The following is a 19519-nucleotide window of genomic DNA, read 5'->3' on the forward strand; positions in this document are numbered from 1 at the left end:
GCACAAAAACAGACCAGAAGACCAATGGAATAGAATAGAAGATCCTGAAATAAAACCACACGCCTACAATCAGCTGACAAAAGAGCCAAAGACATACCGTGGAAGAAGCACAGCCTTTTCAACCACTGGTGCTGGGAAAACTGGGCGGCCACATGCGGAAGACTAAAAGTGGACCCCAGCCTATCACCATGCACCAACCTCAACTCAAAATGGATTAAAGACCTTAACATCAAACCTGAATCTCTGAAACTACTTCAGGACAAAGTAGGAGAGACACTTGAACTTATAGGCACAGGCAGAAACTTCCTGAACAGAGTCCCAGGGTCACAACAAATTGGAGAGAGACTCGACAAATGGGACTACCTTAAAATAAAAAGTTTCTGCACAGCTAAAGCTATAGCAACCAAGCTAGAAAGACAACCAACTAACTGGGAAAAAATATTTACCAGCAATATATCAGACAAGGGGTTAATATCCAGTATATACAGGGAACTCAAGAAACTAATCCCTCCCAAACCTAACAAGCCAATTACTAAATGGGCAAACGAACTAAAGAGAGACTTCTCAGAAGAAGAGATAAAAATGGCAAAGAAACACATGAGGAAATGTTCACATCCCTGGTTGTGAAGGAAATGCAAATAAAGACAACCCTAGATACCACCTTAATCCAGTCAGAACTGCCCACATCCTAAAGTCAGCCAACGACAAATGCTGGAGGGGATGTGGAGAACGAGGAACCCTATTACACTGCTGGTGGGAATGTACACTCATACAACCACTTTGGAAAGCAGTCTGGAGGGTCCTTAGAAAGCTAAATATTGACCTCCCTTATGACCCAGTCATATCACTTCTAGGCATCTACCCTGAACAACAGGAGCCAGTATACAAGGACACATGCACCTCCATGTTTATTGCAGCACCGTTCACAATAGCCAGGATATGGAAACAACCCAGATGTCCCACACAGATGAATGGATCCAAAAACTGTGCTATCTATACACAATGGAATATTATGCAGCCATTAGAAAGGACAAAATAATGGCATTTGCAGGGAAATGGATGGAGCTAGAAGAAATCATATCAAGCGAGGTAAGCCAAGAGCAAAGAGACAAATGGCACATGGTCTCCCTGATAAGTGGATGTTAAATCCAAAATGTAAGGTGATATGACAAAATTAACAGGACTTAAGAAACAAAGGACTTCCACTCATCTGGTTGAATCACTACTGAATAACCCATGCTGCTGATCACATATATGGTATATATGTGCACACCGTAGGGGAACCAAGAGGAAGACACAGAACTAGAGGGAATCAGGGGAAAACATACGACAGCAGGACCCATCAGATGCACTGGACATTGACCAAAATGAACTAAGCAACTTAATGGCAGCGATGGGAAGGAGGGAACAAGTGGGAAAGAGGGAACAGCTGACGCTATGCAAAACAAATGTTCATACCACCCAATGTGGAAGAAATAACCGTACTGCAAAGCTCATAGAACTCATAAATGTTATAGACTGTGATAGACAAATTGTTCCATGAAAGTTAGAATGTGTTTGTGACTTTAATTGAGCATCACTATCCCACAATACTGTGAAATTTAGGAAATTATGTAACCACTTAATCACAATAAAGAATTTGAAAAAAAATTAAAAATTAAAAAAGACCCAGAAAGAAAATGTCAAAACCAATAAATGAAACACACACACACACACACACACACACACACACACACACACACACACACACACACACACGAGTTAGGCTAGACAGAAAAGCCTGTGAGATTCCATCTCCAAAATAATCAGCCAGGAAGTGGTGCTGTGGCTCAAGTGGTAGAGCACTCACTTTGAGCTGAAGAGCTAAGGGTAGCACCCAGGCCCAGAGTTCAAGCCCCATGACCACCACCACCACCACCACCAATAATTATAATAATAATTTAGAGGACAAAATAATCAGCCAAAGGCCGGACTAGAATTATGGCTCAAATGGTACAGAACCAGCTATGAGCAATCAAAGCTGAATTCATGCCCTGAGTTCATGCCCTCGTACTGCCAACAACAACTACAACAAAAAGAAGCAGGAGTTATTCCTGCTAGTCAGGCACGGTGGCAGAGTCTGTAATCCCAGCACTCAGGAGGCAGGGGCAGAGGATGACATGTTTGAGACCAATGTGGGCTACATAGTGAGACCGGGTCTCGGGGAAAAGAAGAGACTATTTTTCTGATCCAGTTGTACCTACTCTCTCTCTCCGTCCCTCCCCACAGTATGCTCTGTGTGTGTGTGTGTGTGTGTGTGTGTGTGTGTGTGTGTGTGTGTGTGTGTGCGTGTGTGTGTGTGTTCCCAGACTGAGACAGGTGGCTGTGCATGTTTGTGTTTGTAAGGAAGAAAGGACAGAGAGAAACCTGTGACATCTTCAGCGCCTCTCCGGGTGGCTGAGGGTGGGCAGTGTAAGGGAGCAGCATGGTGGTGGGGTCAAGAGAATAAATACACCAAAGCACATTTATGATTTGCTGTTAAGAAAAAAGGCAAATTTTTGAATACTGAAGAATGATTTTATGGTATATGCTCACTGGGAAATAAACCCCAGTTAGGCATTATAGTCAATAGCCACATTTATCAATTTTCCTCCTCGCTGGCTGCAAATCAGCGTTTGCATCATGGTGATCCCTCGCAGCTGTGGGCCGTGCAGCAGGGCCACGCCGCCTGGCCCCGAGCCAGCTAGTCCCCAGCACACGCCCTAAACAAGACCTTGGCCTCCTCATTCCAGCCGCCCCTCTGTCCCATCTGCCCTTTTCTTCGTCTAGCTAGTGCCTCGTGCTTTTTTGTTTTTTGCTTTTGTTTTTATCTTTTTATGTTCTTATTGGTATATTTTTCTACTTAAAGAGTCCCCAAGCACACTTAGTTAAGTCAGGCTTGTTGGTGCCCCTACATTTGAGAAGGCTCTCAAAAACCTTAGGGAGAAAATACACTTGTTAGAGAACTTTACTTTAGACATCACTTCCGGTGCTGTTGGCTTTGAGTTCACAGTTAATGAACCATCTGTCTGCATTAAATGTATTTAAACAGGGCTGGGAAGGTGGCTCAGTGGTAGAGCGCTTGACTTGCATGCATGAGACCCTGGGTTCGATTCCTTAGCACCACATAAGCAACAAGAAAAAAGCCGGAACTGGTGCTGTGGCTCAAGTGGTAGAGCGTTAGCCTTGAGCTGAAGAGCTGAGGGACAGCGCCCAGGCCCAGAGTTCAGGCCCAGGACCGGACCCAAAAATAAATAAATAAATGTATTTAAACAGAAGCAGATACAATAACAGTTATGGAATCATGGGTTGTTCTGACCAGAGGCTCACAGGAACCTAACCCCATATTTCTTCTAAACACAGCACTTCATACTCACTCATTTACTAGATCATGACTACTCTGAATAGCTAGAATCAACTCGTGTGTGTGTGTGTGTGTGTGTGTGTGTGTGTGTGTGTGTGTGTGTGTTCCCAGACTGAGACAGGTGGCTATGCATGTTTGTGTTTGTAAGGAAGAAAGTATAGAAAGAAACCTGTGATGTCTTTAGCACCTCTCCAGGTGGCTGAGGGTGGGCGGGTGTAAGGGAGCAGCATAGTGGTGCAGTCAAGAAAATAAATACACCAAAGCTAGCCAGACAGTTCAAATCCTTATTCAGCATGTTCTATGATCCTGAAAAGGTCAAGAACCTTTTCCATACCAGGCCAGATATAAATATTTTAAGCTTTACAATTAATTCTGCCAGAGAATATGAAAAAAGTCACAGACTATAACTGAAGCAGTTCTAGTGCAGCCTTGTTCCAATAAAGTTTTATTTGTAACACCTAGTGCCAAACGCCAGATTTTGCTTAAGTTACTTAATATCTCTGGGCTTCCATTACTTCATTAAAAGTGATGACTACATTACTGAATTATTGTGAGGATTAAAGGAGTGAGTGTCTATGAAGTGCTTAGCACGTGCCTGGTTTAACAGTTCCTTATTTTCCTGTATGTTTACCAACAAATGTGATGATGATGATTTGCAAAACATCAAAGCAAACCTAAGGTGAAATAAAGACAGCACTTTCATGGAATTTACAGACCAGCTGGAGAGATTTGGATATCAAAGAGATAGAATCACCAACCCAGCAGACAGTATGGGCCAAAGGAGGAGAGAGAGGGGGGAGGGGGGAATTCTCTTCAATAATTAAATGCTTGAGTTAAAAAACAGCTTTAGGACTATTAGAAGAATTTTACATGTGCTGCAAAATCTGGTCCTCAAAAGCTGATAAATTTGTTTGAAAATCAAGTCATACTTACAACCTTCTGTAACAAATAAACGACTTAATGAGAAAATGTGTTTGGTTAGGTTCTATAGAATTCCAAAACTTAGTGGCAAGAATAATCTAGTAAGACTACACTAATCTAATTGGAATTCTTCTAATGTTCATAAGGGGCACCTTTCCCCTGCCCAGACTAAAGTTGAAACAATCACCTTGTAAAGCAAATCTAAATTCTTTGTTTAGGCTTTGCACCGTAGTTCAGAACTGGAAGGACCTTAGAACCAGTCTCATACAGTGTGGCATGGGCATCAAAAGAAACCAGAAAAAGTAAGCTGGCAAGTAACTGTCTCCTTTTATTATGCTATGTGGTTCAAAGGTACAAGTTCTAATACAAGTCCTGTTACTTAGAGGTAGGGACTGTCTACGAATAAACCTTTAGATGAAGAAGAATTTCCAGTAGAATGTTTTCTGAGTGTTCTAAACATGGTTTTTCTATGTAAGAATACCTTTTCTTAGTGTAGCATATAGTGACAATGTATTATGGCATTGCCCTTTTTGCCAAATCATATTATAGTCTAGTCTATAACAACATTACTACTTTTGCATGTGTGATGTTTGGGGATGTGTAAAAATGTTTAATTGCTTTTGGGGGCCAGGCACAGTAATTCATGCCTGTAATCCTAGCACTCCAGGACCTGGAGCAACTTATTTTGCTTTTCTTCCATATGGAGAGGTTTAATTGAAATAATAGCATAAAGCCCTTGGCACCATGCCTGGCACGCAGACACATGCTGAATAAATGTTGGCTTCTATAATGTTTAGTGTTGTTCTAACTATTAAATAACAAAAATTATACTATCATTTAAATTTTACTGGGGAAAGTAGTTTATGCAGTCCAAACAATGAAGATTTGGTTGTATTAAAAGGTCAGTTTGTTAATTTACTGTGAGAAAGAGAATGGCCAGGTTGATTGCGATTCATACACCCAGCTCAGCATTTCCCCCAGGAAGGCAGCACATTTAGGAAAGCAAATGAGATCAGTGAGAACATTGAAACCAAGCCAGAAAGATGGCTGCTCCTTCCTGCTTCAATCTGTCTACTTCTGTGACAATTTAATACCCTAAAACCTTATTCACTCTCCTGATCACGCCCTTTGACTTTCCATTAACTATAGAAGAAAAGCAGACAGGCCTTTAAGGTCTGTACTCATCTACTTTCCAAAGTTCCTATCTAATTCTACTTTCTGTTCAACAAGATGAGCTCTCCACCCAGGAAGGATGGCTTCTATGGTATTCTCTAAACCATGCCACACTTATTTCCACTATGAGGGACAAGACAGCTTTCCTCACAAAACTCTATTTTTCATTACTCCTGATATTCACCTCCTTCATGAGGAATGTACAAACCATTCCTGCATCTACAAACTCCCAAACTCCCAAAACTCCTCTCAGCCATTATGTTACTCTTTTTGTACATATACAAATATCAGTATGTTGACTTAACTACAATTAATCCTCTGTGTGTGCGCACGCGCACGTACGCGTGTGTGCACATATGCCAGTAATAAGGCTTGGATTCAGGGCCTGAACGCTGTCCCTTTGGTTTTGTTTGCTCAAGGCTAACGTTCTCCTACTTGAGCCACAGCTCCACTTCTGGTTTTCTGGTGGTTAATTGGACATGGGAGTCTCATGGATTTTCCTGCCCAGGCTGGCTCTGAAGTACAATCCTAATATCTCAGTCTCCTGAGTAGCTAAGATTAGAGGCATAAGCCATCAATGACCAGCTTACAAAAAAATCTTATTTCCCTAATCATATTTTTTTAATTGAAGATCATTTCTATTGTATTATCTTCTGAAACAACACAATGTCCTGGAGACTACTGGATGGTCATAAATGAACAAGCACTGCGTTGCTGAGTGTCTTAGGACACATTAAAATGGCTAGAGTATGGAATCCTCCCTGTGATGTCAGGCTCTCCAATGACTGCCACGGCCCTTGCACTGGGAGGAGGTAGACTTCAGGAAGCGAGGTCTGATGGGAAGGAGACAGCTCAAGGGGTGTGCCCTTGACCAAGATGCTTTGCCTCACCACAGGCCCCCAAATGATGCAATCCATCAACCACGGGCTAAAACCTTGAACCAAAATAAATCTCTCCTCTCTTTAAGTTGATTAGCTCAGCTATTTTTTCACAGCAATGGTAAGCTGACTAACCAACTCCCAAGGTTTCTTTCTTTCTTTTTTTTTTTTTCTTGGGTCCGGTCGTGGGGCCTGAACTCTGGGCCTGGGCGCTGTCCCTCAGCTCTTCAGCTCAAGGGTAGCGCTCTACCACTTGAGCCACAGCACCACTCCTGGCTATTTTCTTTTTGCTTATGTGGTGCTGAGGAATCGAACCCAGGGCCTCATGCATGAAAGGCAAGCGCTCTACCACTGAGCCACCTTCCCAGCCCACAGATTTCTAGCAGCCATTTTTCTCTCAATGTTCTCCTTAGTTCCATAATTATATCACCATGTGCCCTAAAAGTTCCCGAATTATCCAGCAAGTGGATGTCTAACAAAGAATCATTCTCTTTAAATATCATTTTGTTTCTGATTTCCCGCACTCTAGAAGATATATAGACATTAAACAAGCACCTAGTGAGTAACTTTGTAATCCTTTTAATTTTCTAGACCTCTTCAGTCCATTAGGCAGTTAACGTGTAGACATACTCTCCCAGAATATTACCTGCCAATTAACTGACACGACTGCTGTTTTTTAAAAAGAAAAAAGATTAAAATCATGCTTCTAAAGTAACTCACTAAATGGGCATTGATTTTCTTTAATTCTTAACAAATACCTTAGATGTCTTGTGTGTTCTGGGCGCATGAACGAGCTGTGCAGTAGACATTGTGGTTGTGAACCAGGATTCCTCCAAGTCTGTCCTATTAAGGAAAAAATAATCGTTAGAGATCTTGCCTAGCAGAATACTTCCTGAGGGCTGGGAAGGTGGCTCAGTGGTAGAGCGCTTGCCTTGTATGCCTGAGGCCCTGGGTTCGATTCCTCAGCACTTGAGCAGTGGCTCAAGTGGTAGAGTGCTAGCCTTGAGCTGAAGAGCTGAGGGACAGTGCCCAGGCCCAGAGTTCAGGTCCCACAACTATACCAAAAGAAAACAAAAAACAGAATACTTCCTGACTTGCTCATTCCAAAGATGGAACTGAAAAATTCCAAAAGCACTCAAAAACCCAAACAAGGACAGTTCCAATTGTTCAGTTTTGAGAGAAATTTATCAAGTTCAATTCTGAAAACACAAGGGAAGAATTAATACTACAACAGTCCTATCAGGTTCTACCTAAACTAAACTAGGAAGACAGATTTGAGTTGGAAATTTTCTAATGAAAACTATAGCATTATAAATTGATGGTATTCTTTGGTGAATAAGTTAAACAAACAATTTAATCTCTGCACCAATTTTCCTTGAATTTGGCATAAAGTCTCTGGGTTAATTTTTCTCAACTACTCATAGAAAATTATAAGATATCTTTATTTATTTAGAAACACAGGAGAAAAGAAAATTATAAGAACATTTAAAGACCCAACAATGTATTTATTATTATATTTATTATCTCCTACAGGATAACAATACTTTTGACCAGGGGCTCAAAACATTTCTTAAATTCACTTTAGGTATAATTATTTGCAAATTCAAAAACTCAGAAGTTAATCTGTAGACTCCATTCCCACTAGGATGCTACTAAAAAAATGGAAAATAATAAGTATTCATGAAAATGTGGAGAAACGTCAGCTGTGCGCACTGCTGGTGGAAATATAAAGTAGTTGGCCACTGTGGAACACCAGATACCAGTTCCGCAAAAATGTAGAATTACCACAATTCCTAGAACTCTACTTCTAAGTATATAGGGGAGGGGGCGTGGGGAATGAAGGCAGGAGCCAGACATGTATTCATTAGTGTTCATAGCAGCACTCTTCATCATAATCAAAAGGTGAAAAGAATCCAAATATCTATCAATGAACAGATGAACAGATAAGCAGCTAGGTTCAGCTACTCAAGAGACAGAGGCAGAGTGTTGCTGAGCATAGGGAGTTAGATGCCAGCCTGGGCAATATAATGAGACCCTATTTAAAAAAAAAAAAGAGGGGGGGTTGATAAATGGATGAAATGTGGTATACACATGGAATGCTATTAATTTTTTTGCAATTTTTATTGTGATTAAGTGATTTCATAAATTTCAGAAATTTCACAGTATTGTGGGATAGTGATACTTGGTTAAAGTCACAAACACATTCTAACCTTCATGGGGCAAATTGTCTTTATCGTGGTCTGTAAAGTTTGAGTTCTTTGAGCTTTGACAATACAGTTATTTCTTCCACATCGGGTGATATGTTCATTTCTTTCCTTTTGCTTAGTGTTATTAATTCTTTAGAAAGAAATGAAACTATGATGCAGGCAGCAACGTAAAGGAACCTTGAAAACATTTATGGTAAGTGACAAAAGGCGGATACAGAAGAAGAAATATTGTGTGCTCTTATGTACAAGGGGAGCAAATTCATATGAAGTAGAAATGATCAGGGTAGGTCAGAAAGATGAGCACTGAATGGGCACTGCCTGTTAATTGGTGTGTGGAAGAAGGAAGGAAGCGGGTGGTGGAAGGGCTGGACAACATTGAGAACGTGCTGGTGCCACCATATATTCGAGAAAGGCTGATGTGAGGAGCTGTACATTGTGTGTAGTTTACACTGTAAGAAAAAAAGTGGATGCTTAAAACATCTACTTTCACCTCATTGATTGTGAGCTACGGCTCACATCTATAATTCTAGCAGCTCAGGAAGCTGAGATCCGAGCATCTTGGTTAGAAGCTAGCCAGTACAGGAAAATCCCTTGAGACTCTTCTCTCCAATTAACAAGCAAAAGCGGGAAGTGGAGGTGTGGCTCAAGTAGTAGAGAGCCAGCTGTGAGTGAAAAAGCCAAGGAAGAGCTTGAGGCTCTACGTTCAAGCCCAGGTACCAGCACTAAGTGAAAGAAAGAGAGAGAGTAGGGGGAGGGGAGAGAAAGAGAAAGAGGGGGAAGAGAGAAAAGAAAAAGGGAAGGGGGGGAAGCAAGCAAATTAGTTTTCTTTACAAAGGCCTTGTTTTTAGTAATGGCCCCCCCAACCCAAATGTTTTACAGAATTATAACTAAAATACTTGTAAAATCCTCCATTCTATTTGGTATCCCCCAGGATAGCCCATGACCTGCTGTGTTTACAGATTAGTGCAAGATTTTTGCCAATAAGAAGCTAAAATTGTTAGACACTACCACAAGGTGGTGATAGAGATTATAGACAAGTGATACTTAATCGCTCCAAAATTGCTTCTTCAAAGCACCATTAGGGGGCACTCTATTACAATATTTTCTATGTGACCAAAACTACCTAACAGTCCTTTATCCTTCAGCAAAGTCCCAGGTATCCTTTGTTGATTTCAAAGAATCACCTTCAAATCTGACTCTCGTATCTGCTGCCTCCCTTAAATCTCAAGAAATAAAAGAAGGAGGGAAAAGAAAACTACCTATAAGAGTTGTAGCCCATTAAGCCATCACCCCCTACTGGGGTAGTTATTAGTTTTAGAGATAATAAATAAGGAATAATGATTTTTAAATAGCTTTCTATACTGGTAGGTTTTTTTTTTAATTCTCTGTGATCATAAGATATTCTGATGGCCTGTCTAGAGAATCAAACCCTGAAAATAGCAGCAGCCAATTAGACCCCAATGTGTTACTGCACCTTTATTTTCAATCTGATATATGGATGGCCTGGATTAAATTGATATTATCACTGAAAACTGAGACATCTAGGGCATTTGCTTCGAGTCAGGTTCTATTAGCATTTAATAAATTTCTCAGGGATTCATGTCTGTAAAACAAGTAAAATTAAATTTTATGCACACAATTGTATGTATACAGAGAAAAAATAATTAGCAGTAAAATCTACTAGAAAGAGGTTTTGGAATGAAGGAATCTGGATTCAAATTCTGACTCAATGGCCTATGAGTTGTGTGATATTGGCCAAATTACTCAATTTTTCTGGAATCTAGTTTCCTTTTTATGAGATGGAACTTTTTAGGGCATGTTCAGAGCATGTGTTTATCTGGAAAGATAGCAAAACGAGTCTAACGCCTGGACTCTTCTAGAACCCAACTATCTAGAATCACATTTCAAAGCACGATTCACCCTCTTTCTGACCTTGAGCAAATTTCACGTCTTGTTTTTGCCAAGTATGAAGTAAAGATGATAACAGAATCTATCTACTTGATAAGATTATTTCAAAGATTAGTCATTATTTGTAAGGCACTTGGCTCACTTTCTGGTAACACTTTCCATCATATGTAACAAAACCTGTTTGCTTCAAAGAGTGTTCCATCTCTGGTTTTCCTAGATTCCTACTTCTTCCTTCTCTTGTCCTTGCAGACATTTCCCCATGAAACAGGAACAGACACTTAAATATGTGCACCGCTGTCGAGTTGCCCAATGACTAACTCATTCACTGACTACATGCTTTCACGTACACAGTCTTAACAAGGCTTTTTTCATTTTCTTTCTTATCCTATCTCCCTTACTCCATTCCCCTGCCTGAGGGAGTTCAAGAATGTCTTCACAGCTCCAGGCAAGGTTGCTGCTTCCTCTCCTCATCTCCCTAACCACCAGGGCAAAGAAACACTCAGGACAGCAACTTTGGAGACTTGACATCTGCCCTCTGCAAACAGGCAGCGCTGGGCCAGCACAGGCCCAGAGTCATACCTCAGCAGGAACATCCAGAAGCCCATGCTGACGGAGCTTGTTTAAAAAGCCTTCCTGAGCCGGGCGCTGGTGGCTCACGCCTGTAATCCTAGCTACTCAGGAGGCTGAGATCTGAGGATCGCGGTTCAAAGCCAGCCCGGGCAGGAGAGACCGTGAGACTCCTATCTCCAATAAACCACCAGAAAACCGGAAGTGGAGCTGTGGCTCAAGTGGTAGAGTGCTCGCCTTGAGCTGAAGAGCTGAGGGACAGCTCCCAAGCCCAGAGTTCAAGCCCCACGACCGACAAAAAAAATAAATAAAAAAAAAATAAAAATAAAAATAAAAAGCCTTCCTGAGCCAGGCACCGGTGGCTCACAGCTGTAATCCTAAACTACTCAGGAGGCTGAGATCTGAGATTGTGATTCAAAGCCATCAGGGTCAGGGAACTCCCTGAGACTCCGATCTCCAATAAATCATCAGAAAACCGGAAGTGGTGCTGTGGCTCAAGTGGTAGAGCACTAGCCTTGAGTGAAAGAAGTTCAGGGACAGTGCCCAAGCCCAGAGTTCAAGCCCCAAGACTGTCCCCTCCAAAAAAATCCTTGAAACCAGTGGCTCACACCTGTAATCAAAGCTACTCAAGAGGCTGATATCAGAAGATCACAGTTCATGGCTAGCCTGGTCAAGTAGCCCTCAAAAAGATGGAAGTGGAGCTGTGGCTCAAGTGGTAGAATCCTAGCCTTGAGCAAAGAGCTCGGGGACAGTGCCCAGGCAGAAAGCTCAAGCCCCAGTGCTGGCACTAAAATATATACATACATACATACATACATACATACATACATACATACCCATCCTTCTCCCCAGACTAAATGACTGTACTTTTTTCTCTTGAAAAAGAAGCACATACAGCTTTCATTTTGTCTGGCAAAATCAACCAAATTTCACTTACCTTTCTCCAAAATCCTGTTTTCATGGTTTCCAAATTGGCTTTGAGTTCATGGGACTGAACTTCTAGTACCATGCTCATTTTTTTTCCTAGCCATCTTGGTATTCTATAGCTACTTTGTCTTATTTTTCCTTCTAATGCACTCATTAGACAAACATACTCCCATTTTCTCCATTACTACATCTATTGCAATGACTCTGTGTGTGGGGGGGGGGTATGTGTGGGTAGGCGGGGGGTGTTAGTACTGGCACTGTCCCTGAGCTTCTTTTTGCTCAAGGCTATCATTCTACCACAGCTCTATTTCCAGATTTTTTGGTAGTTTATTGGAGTCTCACAGACTTTCCTGTCTAGGCTGGCTTCAAACCTCAACCCCCAGATCTCAGCCTCCTGAGTAGTAGAATTGCAGGTGTGAGCCACTTTGCCTGGCTCTATGCATTTTTAAATACATATCCCCAGGCCAGGCTCATTTCAGAAGTCATTGGCCCACAGCGCTGTGCATTAGACAATTCCACCTTGAGATGCTCTGAACACATCCCATGTGAATTTTCCCCCAGAACCTGTTTCTGTTCTCTAGCTAAGGAGTGGTGCTATCAAACAGCTCAGCACCTCAGTCTAAACCATGTGACTGTCACCCCAACCCCTCCTCATCCTCCGGCCCAGCCCCCTCTCCTTCTTGCCAACAGTGCTGTCTCTCCACTCATCTTTCGTCTGGATTCCTGCAACCACCAGTCTGCTTGTCATTGGCCTTAGCCCTCTCATTCTCTTCTTTATACTGCAGCCAGCTTTCTTTTTCAATTACAAACTTGATTATGTATCTTTCCCAGACCATAGTGCTTCAATGGCTTTTCACTGCCCTTAGAATAAAATCCAAACTACTCACCATGGCTTCAAGATTTGGCTCATGCCTCCCTGTTTCATCTCCAAATCATTTTCCCTTGTGTTTTTATGTACCAGCCATTCTTATCTAATTACCTAAAGGGCTGCATTCCCCTGGCTTTCAGGCTTTGGCAAGAGTCCCTCCTTCTGAAACATCTTCCTCCATTCCCAGTTCTTACTCATCTCCTAAAAGGCTTCGTGTAACTTGCTCATGGGCTGATTTCCTGATTGCCACCCTCGCCACTAGCAAATCCAGGTTAATCGTCTACTGCAGTATATACCATAGTCGCCTCCATGCTTCTATAATGAACCAAAGGGCAATTGTTTCTACTTCACTCCCTCATTTTCCAAATTATCTCCACCCGACCCTTACTGCATTTTGAACTCAGGAACTGTGCTTGCGAAGCAGGAACATTTTTTAGTCATCTTTTGCTTTAGTTATTTTTCAAATAGGGTCTATGTTTATGCCCTGGTCAGTCTAGACAACCACAATTCTCTTATTCATGCTTCAGATATAGCTGGAGGGTTGGTTAAGATGGGGTCTTGGAGCTGGGAAGGTGGCTCAGTGGTAGAGCACTTGCCTTGCATGCAGGAGGCCCTGGGTTTGATTCCTCAGCACCACACAAGCAGAAAAAGCCGCAAGTAGTGCTGTAGCTCAAGTGGTAGAGCACTAGCCTTGAGCTGAAGAGCTGAGGGACAGCGCCCAGGCACAGAGTTCAGGCCCTACGACCAACAACAACAACAAAAAGATGGGGGTCTTACTTTCCTCCCAGTTGGCCTCCATGATCGTCCCAATCTCTGCCTCCTGAGTCACAAGGATTACAGTGGCTTGAGCCACTGTATCTGGTAACAAGATTTTTAGTTTTTGGTTTGGGGCGGTGGTACTAAAGTTTGAGCCCAGGGCTTCATGCTTGCTAGGGAGGTGCTCTACCACTGAGCTATGTCTCCAGTCCATTTTGTGCTGGTTATCCTTGAGACAGGGTCTTGCTTCCTTCCAGGAATGTTCCTAGACCATGAGCCACTTATTTTAGGCTGGGATTACAGGTGGACACCACCACACCCAGCTTTTTCCATTGAAACTGAGTCTTGTGGATCTTTCTGCACAGGCTGACACACAATCCTTCTGTCAGAATCCTTCTGAATTTAGCTTCTCTAGTAGCTAGGGTTACACGTGTGAGGCACAGGTACCCAGCCCGGTAAACTCAACTCCGAGAGCTTTAGCATACTTCAGTAATATCTGATCCCAGAAGCTTTTCATTAAAAAGCGCGAGAGAGGCTCACGCTTACAGTAGCAGGAGCTCTCATTCTGTCCCATCCGTCCTTGCTGGCCACTAAACCTGCTTTTTAAAGTTTGAGACAGGTTGTCACTATGTTGCCCAGGATAACTTTATACTCACCATGGAGTCCAGGCTAACTCTGAACTTGTTACCCATCTGCCTCAGTCTTGGATTACAGGCATGTACCACCACACCCAGCTTCTAATCTACTTTTGATCTCTATGGATCTTTATATTCTGGACATTTCCTATAAGTTGAATCATGTCACATATGACTTTTTGTGTCTTGCCTAGCTCTTTCTTGAATCCTCAGTGTTATCACAGACTAGAACAAAGTAGATGCTCAATAAACATTTGCTATTGGGAGCAGTGGCTCATACCTGTCATCCTGGATAAGACAGAAACAAAAGTAGGAGGTTTGTGGTCCAGGTGGGCTAGGACAAAAGGTGAGACGCTACTTGAAAAAATAATAATTACACTAAAAGGACTGGAGGTGTGGCTCAAATGGTAGTGTGCCTATCTCACAAGCATGTAGCCTGAATCAAACCCTGATACTGCCAAAAATCAATGACTAGAGCTGGGTCCAGTGGCTCCTGCTTGTAACCCTAGCTACTGAGAAGGCCAACATCGGAGGGAAGTCCGTAAGACGCTTATTTTCAATGAATGACCAAAAAGCTGGAAGTGGAGCTGTGGCTCCAGTAGTAGAGTGCCAGCCCTGCATCACACACACACACACACACACACACACACACACACACACACACACACACACACACACACACACACACACACACACACACACACACACACACACACACACACACACACACACACACACACACACCACAAAGAATCGTGTCCAGGCCCTGAGATCACAATAAACAGATGCACAATGGAGAAGCACCATATAAACAAAGAAAGATTAAAGGTCTAGAAAAGATTTAACATTTTAGAAGGGAGAGGAATTTTAAATGCCATCTAAATCTGAATGCCTAATTTGTTAGATGAAGTCATTAATATCTAGAGAAACCACTGCCTTGCTCGGGCCCAGCCTGCCATTTGATGGCAAAAGGAAGTCTAACAACACTGCACGCGCAATGTCATCTTCCGAGACTGACTCCCCAAAGTGAATTTCCTCTTTGTTTTCACTTCATCTAATATCATGCACCACCAGCCTCTTCCTCCGTGTGGGCTTATTTGCTTGTGTGTTTCCATACATGGCAGTATCTTTTTTTTTTTTTTATTCTACCATGAGCTTGCTTCAGGAAGGTAAAAAGGTCCAAATCATTTTCAAAACAAGCAGGCTCCTTTCAACCTGCAACTATTCTGTTGTTCCTGTTATTTTCCCTGGGGCAGGTGTTTGCAGGGGAGGGAGGGCCTCCTATTCAAGTACAAACCGCTGCTTAACTTTGAAAGCTCATAAGCTGCCAACCCAGAGACCATGCACCTCCAGAGAACAGCTCTCAAGGAACTTTTCAAAAAATCACCTTGTTCTGTTTCATTAGCTATGAAATAGAGGTTTCATAACTATGGATTTACAGAGCTCTAACTTTCAAATGTCTTTTGCTTATGTATTTGTTGGATCTATAACACCAATATTATTCATCTTTACATTTGGTCTGACCACACTGTGACAAGAATTATGATTCTGAAGAGGCAAGATATCTGTGATCTTTTTGGAAAAAAATATACCAGCCCAGGCTTACCTCCTGACCTCCACATCAAATGCCGTTTTAAACAGTGGCACCGTTACTATTTTTCCCCGTTATCTAAATCTTTATGACTTAAATCTTTAGAAGATTCAGATAAACCAGTTTTTGTTTTGTCTAGTAAGTCTTACCCTACCTTTACTATCCTTTGTTTTTGCCATTCCAACCGAATTTATTCTGTTTGCCCAAAGATAATCATATTTGATTTACTAAGGCTCTCAACCCCTGAGCCCAATCTTCCAAAGCCACATTTCTTACAAGAAAATTCCCTATCACGGGGCTGGGAAGGTGGCTCAGTGGTAGAGCGCTTGTCTTGCATGCTCAAGGCCCTGGGTTCCATTCCTCAGCACCACATAAGCAAAAAGAAAAAAGCCGGAAGTGGCGCTGTGGCTCAAGTGGTAGAGCGCTAGCCTTGAGCTGAAGAGCTGAGGGACAGCGCCCAGGCCCAGAGTTCAGGCCCCACGACCAGACCCCCCCCCAAAAAAAAAAATCCCTATCAAAAGGGAGTAAGAGCCAGGTACCAGTGGCTTATGCCTCTTATCTCCTATTAATCACCATTAAAAAAAAAAAAAAAAAAAACCTGAAAATGGAGCTGTGGCTCAAGTGGTAGAGTGTTTGACCATGAGCAGAAATGTTTAGGGATAGTATCAAGGCCCTGAGTTCAAGCCTTGGTATTGGCACACAAAAATAAAAGGGTATGAAAATAGTTCACAATAAACCCCCTACCAGAAGAAAGATATACTAATTTTTTTTAAAGAGAACAATATCTAATAGCTAGATTCAGAAATGCAGCTAAATGATCTTCCTTTCATATGCATGATGAGGAAGATGGCTTTATTCAAAGTTAGTGTGTCAGCATAAATGGATCCAAGACTCATAAAACTGGACACCAATCAGGGGATCTTTTCCTTCTAATTCAATCCTCATTTTAAAGCCAATTTGGTGGAAGAAGGTGCTGGACAAAAAGACAATGAATGAGTATGGGGAGAGGGAGGAAGAGGGAGAGGAAAGAAAGGGGAAGGAAGAGGAGGAATAAGGAAAAGAGGAGTCTGTACCACTACTAAACAATAATTAAAAAAAGAAGTCAACAAGCTCAAGATAAGGAAACATGGAGCAGTCATTAAAAAGTTTTTCTAAAGAAAAAAGAAGAGGCTGGGAATGTGGCTTAGTGGAAGAGTGCTTGCCTTGCATGCATGAAGCCCTGGGTTCAATTCCTCAGTACCACATAAGCAGAAAAAGCAGGAAGCGGTGCTGTGGCCTAAATGGTAGAGTGCTAGCCTTGAGCAAAAGAAGCTCAGAGACAGTGCCCAGGCCCTGAGTTCAAGCCCCAGGACTGAGAAAGAGGGGGGAGAGAAAACAGAGGGGTGGGGAAGGGGGGGGGGGGAGAAAGAAGGAGGGGGAGGGGGAAAGGAAGGGGGAGAGAAAAGAATGCTTCACTCCTCTAATCCTAGCTACTCAGGAGGCTGAGCTCTGAGGAAGGATGTTTGATATAAGCATGGGCAGGAAAGTTCATGAGACTCTTATCTCCAATGAACCACCAAAAAAAACCGGAAGTGGAGCTGTAGCTTAAGTAGTAGAGCACTAGCCTTAAACTCAGGGACAGCTCCCAGGCCCTGAATTCAAGCCTCAGGACCAGCACAAAAAAAAAAAAAAAAAGAGGAGGAGAAAGTCAACTTAATCCTCAAACCACACACAAATATTCCAATTGAATCATGAATCTAAATGCAAAGCATAAAACCATAAAGCAAGGGAATCTGGTTTGCCAAATTTCTCCCTGTTCCTTAGAATTTTCCCAGAGCTTGTTTCAATAAATTATTATCCACCACTGTAACAAATTCCATTTGGCCCTTATACTTCTGCTACACCATAATCAGAGTAAATTACTTCCACTCTATTAATTGAGTATTTGTTCATGCTCTTTTGATTTTTAAATATCTTTTTTTGTGCTATTTCAATTACTTGTGCATTCAACTTAGTAGAGAAACTGTACTGTGCCAGGCACTGTGCAGGATTGTGTATTATAAAATATGGTTCCTATCCCAAGAGATTTATGGTCCAATGGGAGAGAAATTGGATGACCATCCCAGTGATATTTAAAACCCCAGAAGGGGGGCTGGGAAGGTGGCTCAGTGGTAGAGCGCTTGCCTTGCATGCATGAGGCCCTGGGTTTGATTCCTCAGCACCACATAAGCAACAAGAAAAAAGCCAGAAATGGTGCTGTGGCTCAAGTGGTAGAGCACTAGCCTTGTGCTGAAGAGCTGAGGGACAGCGCCCAGGCCCAGAGTTCAGGCCCCACGACCGGACCCAAAAATAAATAAATAAATAAAACCCCAGAAGGGATCAAAAAAAAAAAAAAAGGCCTATTTTGATTTTATTTGTCAGCAAGTGAGCAGTGATGCACAGCACAGCTCAGCCTGTGCTCTGAACACTTGAGCTGGTTTCAGAATAATCTGGAGGTTTTGCCACCCTCTCCTTCCTGGTACTAAAGTTTGGCAAACTCATGTCCAGCAGAGTTCAAAAGCAACTCTTCAACCAGGGCCCAGCCTCTCCCCAGGACCCTGCGCCTCACAGAGGGTCCCCAAGCATTAACTATGGAAGGACACGAGCCTGTAACTGTGGACCACCCGAGCCAGGCAAGATAAAACCCAAAGTCCCAGCCACAGACCCCCCTCCTGGAGGCTGGAGGCTGATGGGACAGCATCATACTTGATGCTGAGGCTGGTGGAGGGAGAGGGACGGTGGAGGAGGATGCGAGGGGTGGCACTGATCCAGACGCATGGTACTCATAACCACTTAATTAAAAAAAAAAAGGATGAATCCCACCATTTTCTCAAATACCTGAATTTTCATGCTGCCTGGGGGAAGGGAAGGTGAGGCTCCGGGCCATTTCTTGCATTTGTTGTTGTTTTGTTTAGTTTTTTAAATTGTGCCAGTCCTGGGGCTTGAACTCTGGGCCTGGGCGCGAACCCTGAGCTCTTCAGCTCCAGGCTGGCGCTCTGCCGCTTGAGCCACGCCACGACTCCACGTCATTGGCGATCAGAGTCTCACGGGCTCTCCCGGCCCGGGCTGGCCTTGAACCCCTGTCCCCAGGGCTGGCCTTGAACCCCTGTCCCCCCCCCCCCCCCGTCCCAGGCTAGGAGTCCGCCCTACCCCCCCAACCCCCCTCCCCCTGCGCCCACCACCATGCAACTCCCCAGTCCCCACCGGCGTCCCCACCCCGGAAACCGCCTTCAAAAGGGAATAAAGAAACGATACGCACGAAGAGTTTACCACCCAACGTCCTCTTTCCAGAAAACTCTCCACTTCAACCCCTCGACGCCACCCGCCCCTCTAGACTTCACAACGGCTCCTCCCAGCCGGGGCCCGCCCCCTCCGGCTCATGAATAACCAATGAGCCTCTCCTGGGCGGGGCCAGGCACAGCTCCAGTCCATCATTACCTCCCCCGCCCCTGGCTCCTGGGACCCTCCTCACCCAGCCTCAGGAATATGCAAATTAGGGCGTGTCGTGGCGAACGGTCTGCGGCGGGCCCCGCCCCCTCAGGGTAGGGTCGGGCTCCCCGCTCTAGGTCTCCAGTGGCTGGCCAAAGGCGCGTAGGCGCGTGGCACCTGGGGAAACAGGGGCTCTAGAACTGCGCTAGGCCTTCAGGCCAAAGAGAGGCGTTAGATAGCCAGAAGGCATCTCTGCCTC

The 19519-nt window shown here is 43.4% G+C and overlaps 1 protein-coding gene across 2 annotated transcripts in view; it reads right to left on the minus strand.

The window, feature by feature from the left end:
- The window catches only part of Hormad2 (HORMA domain containing 2), an 82125-nt gene extending 62947 nt beyond the window's left edge, over positions 1 to 19178 (minus strand). For both annotated transcript variants that reach the window (XM_069994793.1, XM_069994794.1), the window contains exons 1-2: positions 19091 to 19178; positions 7113 to 7197 (exon numbers count right to left, since the gene is read on the minus strand). In XM_069994793.1, the coding sequence (XP_069850894.1) occupies positions 7113 to 7163 (51 nt within the window). In that variant the 5' untranslated portion in view covers positions 7164 to 7197; positions 19091 to 19178. The remainder of the gene's footprint in view (positions 1 to 7112; positions 7198 to 19090) is intronic.
- Between the last annotated feature and the right edge of the window lie 341 nt (positions 19179 to 19519).

The sequence above is a fragment of the Dipodomys merriami genome, unplaced genomic scaffold, assembly GCF_024711535.1.
Source record: "Dipodomys merriami isolate MVZ:Mamm:240054 unplaced genomic scaffold, mDipMer1.0.p SCAF_45, whole genome shotgun sequence".
NCBI classification, from domain to species: Eukaryota; Metazoa; Chordata; class Mammalia; order Rodentia; family Heteromyidae; genus Dipodomys; species Dipodomys merriami.